General features: G+C 44.2%; 1 protein-coding gene across 2 annotated transcripts in view; it reads right to left on the bottom strand.

The window, feature by feature from the left end:
- The window catches only part of KCNAB1 (potassium voltage-gated channel subfamily A regulatory beta subunit 1), a 698,577-nt gene that overhangs the window by 139,119 nt on the left and 543,584 nt on the right, over positions 1–15,874 (bottom strand). For both annotated transcript variants that reach the window (XM_063916117.1, XM_063916118.1), the window contains exon 8: positions 15,380–15,466. In XM_063916117.1, the coding sequence (XP_063772187.1) occupies positions 15,380–15,466 (87 nt within the window). The remainder of the gene's footprint in view (positions 1–15,379; positions 15,467–15,874) is intronic.

Raw genomic sequence — 15,874 nt, 5'->3', positions numbered from 1 at the left:
GCTGATTGCTTGCCATGGGCAACTTCTCCACTGGCTCACTTCTCCGCTGTTATCACTGCTTAGTAAATGTACCCCTTATTCAGGTTGGATTGCAAAATTTGCTAATCACAATCAGGCCGATTATTAAACTACTGAGCAAGCATAGCGTTCGCATTGCGCATGCGTGAGGAGAAATAGTGATAGAAAATGCGTACAGATCGTAATCGCAATGCAGCCGCTGTTTGACTGACAGGAAGACTGCGTTTCTGGGCGGAAACCTGACGTTTTCTGGGTGTGTCTGAAAAAACACAGGCGTGCCCAAGCATTTTTAAAGGTGGTCCCCTGACATCAGCGATGACCACTTCCAGCCTCTTGCGTCGCCAAAATTGTGGACAACCTTGCCTGGCGCAGATGGAAAAAATCTTCGATGTTCTGGTAATTGTGTGTATGGTTTTACGATTAGCCCGCATATTGCGATGCAGTCGCAATTTCTGCAATGGGCGTTTTTTCTCTATTTCTGGGTGACAACTATTTGATCACAGCAACTGCTTTTTAGCATAAACTGCAATCCTTACTTAATGATGTCTTTAGCCAAGTAACTAAATTCCCCCAGCATACTGCAACAGGCCAGCAAAAGAGATTTACATCATGCATAATATGGGTGGGAATATGGGTGGGATCAGGGTTGGACTGGCCCGCAGGGGTACAGGGGGAAACCCCCGGTAGGCCCCACTACTTGAGGGCCCACTTCCTCCACTAGAGATCAGGTTCCAGACTATGCACTTGAGTTATACATTATACATATGTTACCTTATACTGCACAGGACTATGGTGTATTTCTACAGTGCATTGCTGTTATTAATCTGATAAATTATCATGCATGCACTACAGGTATTTACCATATATATTTGTTAAGGGGCTCAGACCATGCACTCTGTAATGGTTAGTCAAGCCTCTGTGTTAGCTGGCCATACCCATAAACACGGGCCCCACCAAAGTATGTTCCCGGTGAATCTCTTTTGCAGCCTAGCATTGCTTCTTTCATGTCTAGATTAACCCCTCCCTTACATGCACCTGTGATGGGCATACAGTATGTCTACCTGTGTATCACATTTCTGACAGCACAAGAGAAGAAATCCATTTTTTACTCTGAAAAGGTAGTCAGAGGGAAGAAACCCCAGCCATATTGCTACTTTTACTTTTATATAACGAAGGGATTGGGCAGCAGCAAAGTGTACCTAGCTCAAGAGATTGTCTTAGGGCTGGATGTGAACAACATATTGGGGGTAATTCCAAGTTGATCGCAGCATCAAATTTGTTAGCAGTTGGGTAAAACCAGAGCCCTCATTCCGAGTTGTTCGCTCGCAAGCTGCTTTTAGCAGCTTTGCACATGCTAAGCCGCCGCCTACTGGGAGTGAATCTTAGCATAGTAAAATTGCGAACGAAAGATTCTCAAAATTGCGATTACACACCTCTTAGCAGTTTCTGAGTAGCTTCAAACTTACTCGGCATCTGCGATCAGTTCAGTGCTTGTCGTTCCTGGTTTGACGTCACAAACACACCCAGCGTTCGCCCAGACACTCCTCCGTTTCTTCAGCCACTCCCGCGTTTTTCCCAGAAACGGTAGCCTTTTTTCGCACACACCCATAAAACGGCCTGTTTCCGCCCAGAAACACCCACTTCCTGTCAATCACATTACGATCACCAGAACGAAGAAAAAACCGTGAGTAAAATTCCTAACTGCATAGCAAATTTACTTGGCGCAGTCGCACTGCGGACATTGCGCATGCGCATTCGCGACTAATCGCTCCATTGCGGGGAAAAAATAACGAGCGAACAACTCGGAATGACCCCCCATGTGCACTGCAGAGGAGGCAGATATAACATTTGCAGAGAGAGTTAGCATTGGATGGGATATTTTGTTTCTGTGCAGGGTAAATACTGGCTGCTTTATTTTTACACTGCACTTTAGATTTCAGTTTGAACACACCCCACCCAAATCTAACTCTCTCTGCAAATGTTATATCTGCCACACCTGCAGTGCAAATGGTTTTGCCCAACTGCTAACAAATTTGCTGCTGCGATCAACTCTGAATTACCCCCATTATTTGCACATAGCTATGATTTAATAACCCCGGCTGCATTGCAATAAATGCTGCATTGCAGATGAGGGGTGTCCCACCCCATGAAATACCAGTGTTTGGATTTCAGTCTATAATTGAAGCCCCGTTAGTAGCTCAGAAAAACATATACGGTACATTTTTCAAGAAATGCTGACCTGCTGTTCCTGAAGTCATACCTTTCTAAAACCTCAAAAGACTGTCTCCTAGTAGACGGATACTTCTTAACATCAGATTGCCGATGGCCAGCACCAGGGCTACAAATAGTTGTTGCAATGCCACTATCACAGCATCCCTTATAATAGCATGTAGTCACTGCAAGGTAACCATCGATGGTTATTTGGTGCGCATGCAGAGACGATTATAGGAATACACACATGCACAAAAGGTGCTGTACTGCAGACATCTCTTTTGGGTGTCCGCAGATGCAAAATACATGCAACGTTGTCATCGGAAAGTGGCATATAATACTATTTCCGTTAAGCCAGGAACATGTTGCTAACCATCGGCTTCTGATGTTCATCCGTTGATTGTATTTATTTCTGTTGCAAATTATATCTAATCTTCCCTCTGCTCACGCTCAGACAGCAGGTTAAGTTAATATTGAACCAGTTCAGTCCTTTAGATATCCGTAAATTGTAAACCTGATATATTACAAGGTGGTAAATTGTTTGTCTTTTGAATTGTCCATATCCGCACACATTGATTTTGTGTGCATTGATTTGTCTATATTGATCCTGCTAATTAAGTGCATTCACAGGTTCTGCCTAGATGTCACTACCTATCTGCTTCTTCACACTTTGGTATTCATTTGGCATTTGAATTATCATGCTCTTTATGTCTAATGTCTATTTTCATATATAATTCCACAAAATCTGCATTTAGTTTCCCGAATAAAAGTGCCTGGGCAGGATATTAAATGGTGGGCAGGGGGTTTCCCAATTCTTTTCCTGGTGTTCATTGTTTACTTATTTACCAATACATAGTGATATAATAAACATGAGGAAGTTATAGTGGAAGTCCTTCCTTTCTTCTCATTATTAATAATGAATAATGCAGAGCCGGCCATAGGTATAGGCAAACTAGGCAATTGCCTAGGGCATTTGATATGCCCAGGGGCATCAGCAGCTTCTGCTGATTAAAATGATATGCGGCATACCTATATTCTGTGTGTAGCATTTCTTATGCAGATACAGCCACAGTCTCACACAGTATATAGGCATGCTACATATCATTTTAATCAGCAGAAGTTGCTTGTGCATCCTAGCCACATAGCAATGCAAATAAGATGCATTTTCATAAAAAAAGATGCCCGACGTTAGCATTGAGGCAAGATTTATGAGGACACATCTGTATCCAAGCAGAGGCAGAGGTCACAGTGTTAGTGGCAGTGTGATTGCTGTGTGCATGTGAGTGGGTTGGTTGTGCAGTAGTGTTCAGAATATGTGTAAGGAGCATTATGTGTGTCATGTAAAAATGCATTAATAATGTGCAACATATGTGTAAGGGGCACTATGTGTGTCATTATGTGTATAAGGGTATTAATAATGTGCGGCATATGTGTAACCGGGTACTACTGTATGTGTGTCATTATGTGTATAGGGGCACTAATAATGTGCAGAAAATGTGTAGGGGGCACTGTGTGTGTCATTATGTGTATAAGGGAATTAATAATGTGCAGCATATATGTAAGGGACATTATGTGTAAAAGAGCATTAATAAATAAAGGGGCATTACTGTGTGGAATTATGTGTATAAATGCATTACTGTGTGGCATTATGTGTATAAGGTGCTCTCCTATGTGGTGTTGCATATAGAAAGGGCACTACGGTGTCGTCTAATATGAATAAAGAGCAATAGGGTGTGGTGTAATGTGCATAAGGAGCAATTCAGTGTGATGTAATGTGAATAAGGGGCTCTACTGTGAGAAATACTGTTTATAAGGTAAAGTGGTACTACTGTGGGATGTAATATGAATTATGGACACTATCGCATGATCAAATGTGAATAAAGTTACAGTACTGTGTGGCGTAATTGGAATTGGGGTTATTGTGTGGCCATGCCCCTTGCCAACAAAAACACCCCCCTTTTTGGGCTGTGTGCCAAATGTGCGAACTGTTCCTATTTAAAATATAGGGGGTACAAACACCAAAATAAGGACTGCTATGGGTGAGGGGTGATGGTGGTGGGAAAGAGGTGCAAGGTCAGAGGCGGAACCAGCGGTGGTGCTAGGGGGCACCAGCCAAAATTTTGCCTAGGGCATCATATTGGTTAGGGCCGGCTCTGGAATAATGTACTGTACAACAAGGTGTCTTAAGCTGGGTACACACTGGAGCGATGTTGTTCCAAAATGCTGTTTTGGAACGACATATCACATCGCTCAATGTGCACCCGCTAGCCAGGGCTGCCATCAGAAATTGTGGGGCCCAGGACTGAAAAATAGACAGCCATCCCCCTAAAAAAAAGATTCTGCTGAACCCCTTCACTCCTATGTGATGTCACACATTGTGACGATACATACAGGTGGAGCGTTGTGGAATAATTCACGGAGAGCTGATGCAAAGGGAAGGCTTGTTGTAAGTAGTCCTCCCTGCGCATCAGCCCACTGTTGTTGCGGGGCTTGGTGCAATTCTGCAGGTATTGACGGGAGAAGCCAGTGGTGGTCCCTCCTCTTTGTAAGGGCCTGGGACACCAGTCCACGCAGTCCCCCCCCCCCTGATGGCTGCCCTGCCGCTAGTGCCCTTGTTTATGCTAATGAAGGACGAAACACATTTGTTCCGTTCTTCATTAACATCGTGCCAGTGTGTACTGGCAATCCCCAGTGACGGGCATTCGTCCCGATGTCGGAACGAATACCCGTCCCTTTAGTGTGTTTGCTACATATTATTATTTTTATTATTATTATTATTATCTTTTGTTTTTATTTCATTATGTGTTTACTGTTTCCACACCAACAGTTAGACACTGCAGAAATCACTACATTTCGGCTCGCAGGAAATACAGGCATAGTATCACTAGTGGGCTTTTTTTCAAGAAGATATAAAATGTCTAGTAGATGCCAGCTATGACATAGCAGATGGTCCAATAGATGCTGTTAGCCAAAAAATCTGAAGTACAAGAAAACAAATCTCTTGGCATGCAGTAATCATATACAGTACTTTTTTTACTGACTCGGAGTTGATGCAGAGTTGTACGAAAGTCAACCTCAATTAAACTCACATTGTGTGCACTCAACTAAATGTGGATGTTTCACCTTATGTTGAGTTGTATGCATGTGACCACACCACCGCTCCCCGTATACTTGGTTCTGTAGCCAGCATGCACTTACACTAGCCCTAATCAGATGGATTTCTGCATATGCATAACTCCGCATAGCCTGTCATTCCATATACATGCCCTCACTAAACTTAGCCTACGATGGTTGCCACACAATGATACCCTTTTATGAATGCATGCTCAGAATCACATATAGGGTCTAATTTATGTTTGTATGCAAAAACCGATGTTCACACATGTGAGCGATTATAAAAATTACACCTACATACTGAATGGGGTAAAATTAGGGGATACTGTACTGGAAAAAGACTTAGGTGTTCTCATAGATAAAAAACTAAGCAGCAGTTCCCAAAGTAGGATGGCAGCAAAGAAGGCTAATAAGATATTAGCATGCATAAAACGGGGAATTGATGCAAGGGACGAGGGTGTTATACTCCCGTTATATAAATCACTAGTGAGACCACACCTTGAATACTGTGTACAATTCTGGGCACCGTACTACAAAAAGGATATCCTGGAGCTAGAAAAGGTTCAGAGGAGGGCAACCAAACTAATTAAGGGCATGGAGACTATGGAATACAAGGAAAGGCTTGAAAGACTAGGCATGTTTACATTGGAAAAGAGAAGACTAAGAGGGGATATGATCAACATCTACAAATATATAAGGGGACAATATACAGAGCTTGTGGGGGACCTGTTTTTGGCCAGATCAACACATAGGACTCGTGGACACCCGCTCAGGTTAAAGGAGAGGAGATTCCACACAATACGTCGTAAAGGCTTTTTCATGGTAAGGACAATACGTGTTTGGAATTCCCTACCTGAGGGAGTTGTAATGGCGGACTCTGTCAACACCTTTAAGAATGGGTTAGATAAATTCCCAATGGATAAGGATATCCAGGGTTATGGTGCATAGTCACGCACTATAGTTACTATAAAAAGGGATAAAATGCAACGGCTGACATCAGCATCAGTCAAAATTTTAGACAAATCATCATGCATAGGAGACCACTAATAGGTTGAACTCGATGGACAATTGTCTTTTTTCAACCTCAGATACTATGTTACTATGTGCAGACTGTGCATGCGCAGCGATTACACTGTGCATGTGTGAAGAGGCCAGATGTACTAAGCCTTGAAAAGTGATAAAGTGGAAAGAGATAAAGTACCAACCAACCAACTCCTGTCATTTTTCAAACACAGCCTGTAACAAGAGCTGATTGGCTGGTACTTTGAGCCTAATTTAGACCTGATCGCTAGCTAGCAGTTTTTTGCAGCACTGCGATCAGATAGTCGCCGCCTACAGGGGAGTGTATTTTAGCTGTGCAAGTGTGCAATCGCATGTGCAGCCGAGCAGTACAAAAAGATCTTTTGTAGTTTCTGAGTAGCCCAGGACTTGCTTAGTGGCTGCGATCACTTCAGCCTGTCCAGGACCGGAAATGGAGGTCAAACACCCGCCCTGCAAACGCATGGATACGCCTGCGTTTTACCCAACCACTCCCTGAAAACGGTCAGTTGCCACCCACAAACGCCTTCTTCCTGTCAATCTCCTTGCGATCTGCTGTGCGAATGGATTCTTCGTAAAACCCATTGCACAGCAACGATCCGCTTTGTTCCCGTGCAACGCGCCTGAGCATTGCGGTGCATATGCATGCGCAGTTCTGACCTGATCGCAGAGCAGCAAAAAATCCTAGCGTGCGATCAGGTCTGAATGACTTCCTTTATCACTCTCCACTTTTTCAATTTTCAAGGCTTAGAACATTTGTGCAAAGGTGTCTTTGTGATCCCGCTCGCACTGAGATTTTATTATAGCGTGATTGGCAGGAAGGGGCCATTTGGGAGAGGAAACGGGGAGTGGCAGCAAAACACAGGCTTACAAAAATGCAAGATCCGCCCGTAAATCAGACTTGCACGCAACGCTGCATCAGCCCCAATACCTTCCTGTGCTATGCATATGAAGGGTTATTTTTCAGCAGGAACTCGTTTCCTGAACTTATAATTAAATATGACATAATCAGGAACTGGGTTCCTCAACCTGTCCTGGGCCAAAATGTATGTTCCATAAGATATGTTTTATTTTAAAGTCCATTTTGAGTGACTTCTTTTCTAAAAACTATCTATCTATCTCTATCTATCTATCTATCTATCTATCTATCTATCTATCAATCACTTTTTTAATAGCTCCAACTCTAGACCCGTAGTTTTGAACCTCTTTTTCCAGAAAAATTGTACTGGCTATGGCCCACATTCCGAGTTAATCGCTCGCTAGCTGCTTTTAGCAGCAGTGCAAACACTAAGCCGCCACCCTCTGGGAGTGTATCTTAGCTCATACCTCCCAACTTTTCCCTTCTCTAAAGAGGGACACACGCGTGGCCTAATAAAAGGGGGTGTGGCTTCGTGGGAGGACCTGCGATCACGAGTCCCGCCCCCATTTTCGTCACTGAGGGGGCGTGCTCAGCGCTCTGTGAGCCGCTGGCATGTCCCCTCTCCCTCTGACTCCAGTGAATAGACGCTGTGCGCATGCGCACAGCGTCTATTCACCGCTGCTCTGCTAAGCAGGGCAGCGAGAGACAGAGCCTCCCAACTGCCCCCCCCACCGCGGGATACTGCGGCCCGCGGGTGGGACAGCGAGACAGTCCCCAAAAAACGGGACTGTCCCGCGAAAATCGGGACAGTTGGGAGGTATGTCTTAGCTTAGCAGAAGTGCAAACGAAAGATTAGCAGAACCGCACAGGAAAAATTTCATGCAGTTTCTGAGTAGCTCCAGACCTACTCCTATCTTGCGATGAATGCAGTCTGTTAAGTTCCTGGTTTGACGTCACAAACACGCCCTGCGTTCGGCCAGTCACTCCCCCGTTTCTCCAGCCAGTTTTGCGTTTTTGCCTGGCACGCCTGCGTTTTTTAGCACACTCCCTGAAAACGCAGAGTTGCCGCCCAGAAACACCCACTTCCTGTCAATCATACTACGAACACTCGAGCGACTGAAAAACGTCGCTCGAGCTTGGGTAAAACTACAAAGTTTTGTGTGAAAGTACTTAGCGCATGCGCGCTGCGTGCCATGCACATGCGCAGAATTGCCGCTTTTTCACTTGATCACTGCACTGCGAAAAACGGCAGCAAGCGATCAACTCGGAATGAGGGCCTATATGCATATGTGTAAGCAGCAAAAAGCAGTGACAAGGGGTTATTCAGTACGGATTGCAAATTCTTCTAAAAAGCAACATTTGCAATCCATTTTTTCGTATGCTGGGGGCCGCCCATCGCAGGGCAAGGCCGCCAGCATGCTAAATGGACTGCCCAGTGGCTGCAACTGCAATTTAATTGCGGTCACAGCAACTGTGGAAGACCCCTTGCAGCTGCCCCCCGCCCCGCAAACACCTCTGCCTGTAGCTATGCAACCTGAATAACCCCCAAAATCCCTTTTATTAAATTTAGTACACTGCGCCTGATTAATGTACACAGCTGCATCTAGTGACTTTTCTCGCTTACTGCACATGCGTCCTGCAAATGCATCTTTGTGAATATACTCAGAATTCAGAGTTGCACAGATCACATCTGTTTTTCTACAGACACTGAATAGGCATTTCTAGGTGGCAACTTAGTCACAACAATGCACGTAAGAGAACAGTCTTATTCAGACTGACCTCCTGCACCTGGCTTGGGGTATATGTAAGTACTAATGGTACCGATGATGACTGCTCCAGCATGCAGAAAAAAGAGGAGGTAGTGTGACTGCATAGAACATACACAATAGCATTCCATATGCAATACATCCTCATTCATAATAACGGCCGCATTCGGACCTGTGTGCGACACACAATCAGGACCATTTACAGAAAAAGTAAGGCAAAAAAGTAATCTTTGATTTTTAGGACTCTTGATAAGCATTCACGAATATAGCTGTATAGTATGTGTTACAGTTCCTAAATCCTGTCAGGGCTAAAGATAGAAAGGAATCTTTGCATCACTCCGGGGTGTTCGGAAGATGCGGGCTGCCCCCAGGGAGTGCTGTGGCTGCAGTGCCAGCTCCTATACAGTGACAGGGGCCGAGTGCTGCATATAATTTAATGTACAGCACCGTTTGGTGTCACCCCTCGCCGGGCGGCACCCCCCCTTGTGACGTCACTGACTTCACCCAGGGGTAGCTGTATGGTTACTCGGTATGTGGAATAATGGTATCCGCTCATGTTGTGTGCACTGATACCGCTTCTCCCCCATGTATGACTGTGGCGGTGTGTGCTCAGTGACAGGCACTGGTGTATTTATAATGGGTGCAGCTGGCTAGAGAGGAGGGGGCCCAGATGGATCCTGCACACGGGCCTCCTCCTCTCTAGAAATGCCCCTGATGACAGGGGTGCTAAGCACCCACGTCTTGAAACATTGGCCCTCATTCCGAGTTGTTCGCTCGTTCTTTTTCATCGCATCGCAGTGAAAATCCACTTAGTACGCATGCGCAATGTTCGCACTGCGACTGCGCCAAGTAACTTTACTATGATGAAAGTATTTTTACTCACGGCTTTTTCTTCGCTCCGGCGATCGTAATGTGATTGACAGGAAATGGGTGTTACTGGGCGGAAACACGGCGTTTCAGGGGCGTGTGGCTGAAAACGCTACCGTTTCCGGAAAAAACGCAGGAGTGGCCGGGGAAACGGTGGGAGTGCCTGGGCGAACGCTGGGTGTGTTTGTGACGTCAACCAGGAACGACAAGCACTGAAATGATCGCACAGGCAGAGTAAGTCTGGAGCTACTCAGAAACTGCTAAGTAGTTAGTAATCGCAATATTGCGAATACATCGGTCGCAATTTTAAGAAGCTAAGATTCACTCCCAGTAGGCGGCGGCTTAGCGTGAGCAACTCTGCTAAATTCGCCTTGCGACCGATCAACTCGGAATGAGGGCCATTGTCCATTCACCACAGCAGGGGCAGCTCTGTCCCTGGCTATGGCAGCTGCTGTCTCCGGGCTGCATGGGAGATCTCGCTCATGGCCAGTGAACCAACAGGGTGGTGAGGTACAACGCATCAGCCTAGTGTGGGGGTCTTACAGGGATCGTCGGAGAGGAGAGTTTTCACTCCCCAACTCCAGCAAACAAGAGGGTAATACATCTCGTCGCTAGTGCTTCCTGCTTCACCTCAGTAAAGAGAACAAGCAAGAAAAGAAATACCAACACAATCAGTGTCTGGGTAATACGCCTATTCCTCAGACTCTTACACAGTATGGGGCTGATTCAAAGTCTAACTGCACATGTGTTGTAGCAGTACGCACACATCTACCAGTGAATTATTCACATCTCAGTTGCATCTAACTTGCAGCTGAATGGCATAACTGGGCAGGCACAAGGTGTTCACATGTAGTGAAGGTGTTCCATGGGTGTTGTGTTGGTATCCGGTCTCTAGGTCGACAGTAACTAGGTCGACAGTGTCTAGGTCGACCACTACTGGTCAACAGTTACTAGGTCGACAGGGTTTCTATGTTGACATGTTCTAGGTTGACAGGTCAAAAGGTCGACATTTTTCTTTTTTTTTACTTTTTCATACTTGACGATCCATGCGGACCACGATTGGGAATAGTAACCTGTGCCGAGTGCATTGGTAGCAGAGCGAGGCACCTTGCCTGAAGCATGGCGATTGAAGCGAGCCATGCGAGGGGACACGGTGCACTAAATGGGGTTCCCGGTCACTGTACGGAGAAAACGACACCAAAAAAAAACCTCACGTCGACCTTTTGACTTGTCGACATAGACCATGTCGACCTAGAAACCCTGTCAACCTAGAAACACTGTCGACCTAATTACTGTCGACCAATAGTGGTCGACCTAGACATTGTCGACCTAGTTACTGTCGACCCCCCATCCCACACCCGTTGTGATGTGGGTCTGTAGATAGAACTGCAGGCTGTTCAGAGGAGAGTTCCTGCAGAGATTTCAGGTAGGGCTGGTGCAAATGTACCATGAAGTGGCTACTTTTACAAGCAGATGTATAGAGGCATTACAGTCACAAAGACATGGCTAACACTAACACAGACTAAGAACCACATTTATTTATGAGAATCCAATGTATACACATCTGCAGCCGGGTAGCAATTCTGAACAACCCACTAAGATGAGGAAATCAATCACTCCAACTTTGGGGGTCATTCTGACCCGATCGCACGCTGCATTTGTTCGCAGCGGTGCAATCGGGTCAGAACTGCGCATGCAGCCACTGCGACCCGGACAGGAAAGAGGTTCTCCCGGCCAGCCACAGGAGCTGCGCTGGCCGCTGTGTGATGCTTTTGCACTTCTGCGAGGGGGGAAGGGGGCCGGCACTGACATGTGGGGCGGACTAGCCCTGTGCTGGGCATCCCCCCGCATGTCTGAGTGCCTGATCGTAGCTGTGCTAAATTTAGCACAGTTACGATCAACTCGGAATGACCCCCTTTGTTGCAGTGGTCCCCATACTGACAGGCAGGTATAGTTTCATCAGGGACACAAAGAAAATGTACTGTATAAGGGGCTTTAAGCTAATATCACAAAAGAACCTTGTCATCTTCTCCATTTTTTAATGATCACTTTTTCCTTAAACCTTTTCCTATCTGTGTTATATACAGGTGAAACTCAGAAAATTAGAATATTGTGCAAAAGTTCATTTATTTCAGTAATTCAACTTAAAAGGTGATACTAATATATTATATAGACTCATTACATGCAAAGTGAAATATTTCAAGCCTTTATTTGTTATAATCTTGATGATTGTGGCTTACAGTTTAAGAAAACCCCAAATCCAAAATCTCAGAATATTAGAATATTACATAAAATCATTAAAAAAAGGATTTTAAATACAGAAATGTCGGCCCTCTGAAAAGTGTAATCATGCATATGTACTCAGTACTTCAAACAATAAGAGAGCTATGACTTGCGCCTAACAGCAGCTTTGCACTAAAACCCTTTGGGAACACCACTCCCAAAATACATATATGACACAAAAAGTAGAGTAGTACACAAGCGCTACTAATCCTAAAAATTCCTTAAAGAAAAATAAATAAATTAAAAGATAGTTTTCCGTTAATTTCTGAGGGATGATCCTCTATGTTAGATGTTCAGCATTCTCCCTAGGGTTCGCACCTCCAGACTGACCTCCTCTCAAGTGATGGTACACACATAAGGGTATCTTTTCACACTATTTCTGATTTTTCTTTCTTCCTCTATGGTCCCTATGTTTCTCCTTAGAGACGCTCACCTCATACACGAGCCCTATATGCTCTGAAAGGTTTCTTTTATTCAGATCTTCATACAACAAACCATATCCACCGTAATCTGAAGGCACCCTCCCCTTATTAGGACGCTCACCTTAGAACGTAGCCCTATGTTCCTTAAAAGGTTTCTTTCGCTGCCTCCTTCACTGGGTAGATGTTACAGGTGATCTCGTCCCCAATCCAAGATGTTCAGTTTTCATGAACACAGGTAAGTATCACACGTCCAAAATGCAGGTAAAAGGTTTAATTTCCAGAAAAATTCACATACAGTAAAAAAATAATAAAACTAAAAACACACCCCACAGAAAATCAATGATTTTAACCCCTGGTCAGAAGGTTTGTCTTCCATTTTTGATTATCCCAATTTAGGACCGAGGCTTTAAGGGCCAAAAAACTTTTTTTGGGGAGAAGAATTGTCCCCATCGGTTTCCGAGGGGAATACAGAGGGACAAACCTAGACGGCCTTTTCTGTGGGGTGTGTTTTTAGTTTTATTATTTTTTTACTGTATGTGAATTTTTCTGGAAATTAAGCCTTTTACCTGCATTTTGGACGTGTGATACTTACCTGTGTTCATGAAAACTGAACATCTTGGATTGGGGACGAGATCACCTGTAACATCTACCCAGTGAAGGAGGCAGGGAAAGAAACCTTTTAAGGAACATAGGGCTACGCCCTAAGGTGACCGTCCTGATAAGGGGAGGGTGCCTTCAGATTACGGTGGATATGGTGTGTTGTATGAAGATCTGAATAAAAGAAACCTTTCAGAGCATATAGGGCTCGTGTATGAGGTGAGCGTCTCTAAGGAGAAACATAGGGACCATAGAGGAAGAAAGAAAAAATCAGAAATAGTGTGAAAAGATACCCTTATGTGTGTACCATCACTTGAGAGGAGGTCAGTCTGGAGGTGCGAACCCTAGGGAGAATACTGAACATCTAACATAGAGGATCATCCCTCAGAAATTAAAGGAAAACTATCTTTTAATTTATTTATTTTTCTTTAAGGAATTTTTAGGATTAGTAGCGCTTGTGTACTACTCTACTTTTTGTACTCAGTACTTGGTTTGGGCCCCTTATGCATGAATTACTGCCTCTATGGGGCGTGGCATGGATTCTATCAGCCTGTGGCACTGCTGAGGTGTTATGGAAGACCAGGATGTTTCAATAGTGGCCTTCAGCTCTTCTGCATTGTTCGGTCTCATGTCTCTCATCTTTCTCTTGGTAATGCCCCATAGATTCTCCATGGGGTTCAGGTCACGTGAGTTTGCTGGCCAATCCAGCACAGTAATCCCATGGTCATTGAACCAGGTTTTGGTACTTTTGGCAGTGTGGGCAGGTGCCAAGTCCTGCTGGAAAATTAAGTCAGCATCTCCATCTCTTGTCAAGCCGCTCCTGAACAACAAACAACGTCAGAAGCGTCTTACTTGGGCTAAAGACAAAAAGAACTGGTCTGTTGCTCAGTGATCCAAAGTCCTCTTCTCTGTTGAGAGCAAATTTTGCATCTCATTTGGAAACCAAGGTCCCAGAGTATGGAGAAAGAATGGAGAGGCACACAATCCAAAATGCTTGAAGTCCAATGTGAAGTTTCCACAGTCTGTGTTGATTTGGGGAGCCATGTCATCTGCTGGTGTTGGTCCACTGTGCTTTATGAAATCCAGAGTCAACTCAGCCGTCTACCAGGACATTTTAGAGCACTTCATACTTCCTTCAGCAGACAAGCTTTATGGAGATGCTGACTTCATTTTCCAGCAGGACTTGGCACCTGCCCACACTGCCAAAAGTACCAAAACCTGGTTCAATGATCATGGGATTACTGTACTGGATTGGCCAGCAAACTCACCTGACCTTAACTCCATAGAGAATCTATGGGGCATTGCCAAGAGAAAGATGAGAGACATGAGACCGAACAATGCAGAAGAGCTGAAGGCCGCTATTGAAGCATCCTGGTCTTCCATAACACCTCAGCAGTGCCACAGGGTGATAGAATCCATGCCATGCCGCATTGAGGCAGTAATTCATGCAAAAGGGGCCCAAACCAAGTACTGAGTACATATGCATGATTATACTTTTCAGAGGGCCGACATTTCTGTATTTAAAATCCTTTTTTTTTATTGATTTTATGTAATATTCTAATTTTCAGAGATTTGGGATCTGGGTTTTTTTTAAACTGTAAACCACAATCATCAAATTATAACTAATAAAGGTTTTAAATATCTCACTTTGCATGTAATGAGTCTATAGAATATATTAGTTTCACATTTTAAGTTGAATTACTGAAACAAATGAACTTTTGCATGATATTCTAATTTTCTGAGTGTCACCTGTAATACAACCTGAAATAACATAAAATGTAATTTGTGTTATTAAATCTCCAACTGTTTTTGATTAACATCTATTCTGCAACATAAGACATGTTACAATGGGTCATTCCAGGACAGAACTTTAGACTTTAATTTTCTATGTATTGCATTGCAACTAATATTAACAATAATATACTTTTAATTACAGAAGAAGAGTGGTCACATGTACGTTAATATTCAGTTTTAATTAGTAGAAGAAATAAATGGAGATAATGATTTCCTGACATAGGTATGGCTTATCCTGGAATCGGTATTAGTCTGGTGTTATTAGGTTTGATAAATCTGGAAATAAGAGAGGCTTTGAGATACAAGCCCATGCTGTATGCTTATGGCAATCTCCTGCCACGTGTTTGTAGAATTTAATTTCCTAGCTACAGGTGAAGGGAAGCAGCCAAAACCAATCATCCCATACTAACCTTCCATGGGGGTATTACTATCTGGCCGGTTTGCAAATACCACATCCACATATTCCAGCTGCATCCTCTGTAGTGAGCCCTTTAATCCTATAAGAAGAACAAAAAAAAAATGAAAACATATGCTAAGAGAAAAGCCCAAATTAGACTTTTACCCGACCTTTCAGAAAATCGCTTTGTGTCCTGAATTGCTCCCTCAGACATACTTAAACTGTAGCAAGACAGTGACAGTATAGTAAGTTAATGATATCAGGGGGTTAGATTATCAGATACACAGAGGGAAGAAGGATTGCATGGAGGACAGAGGGGCGAGAATAATGTCAGAGAGGACGGGGGGAAGATAGATGGCAGAGAGGAGGGGGGGGGGCAGGTATATGAGGGCAGAGAAGGACAATACAGGGAAGGATAACAGAGAGGATAGGGGGTATGGATGTCAGAAAGGACATGGGGGTGGAGATGGATGGCAGAGTGGCCTAGTGGGGGAGATGGAGAGAGAGA

Source organism: Pseudophryne corroboree, chromosome 4, assembly GCF_028390025.1.
Source record: "Pseudophryne corroboree isolate aPseCor3 chromosome 4, aPseCor3.hap2, whole genome shotgun sequence".
Taxonomy (NCBI): domain Eukaryota; kingdom Metazoa; phylum Chordata; class Amphibia; order Anura; family Myobatrachidae; genus Pseudophryne; species Pseudophryne corroboree.
The sequence above is the reverse complement of the archived record's forward strand: the minus strand, read 5'-3'. Positions and strand labels throughout refer to the sequence as shown.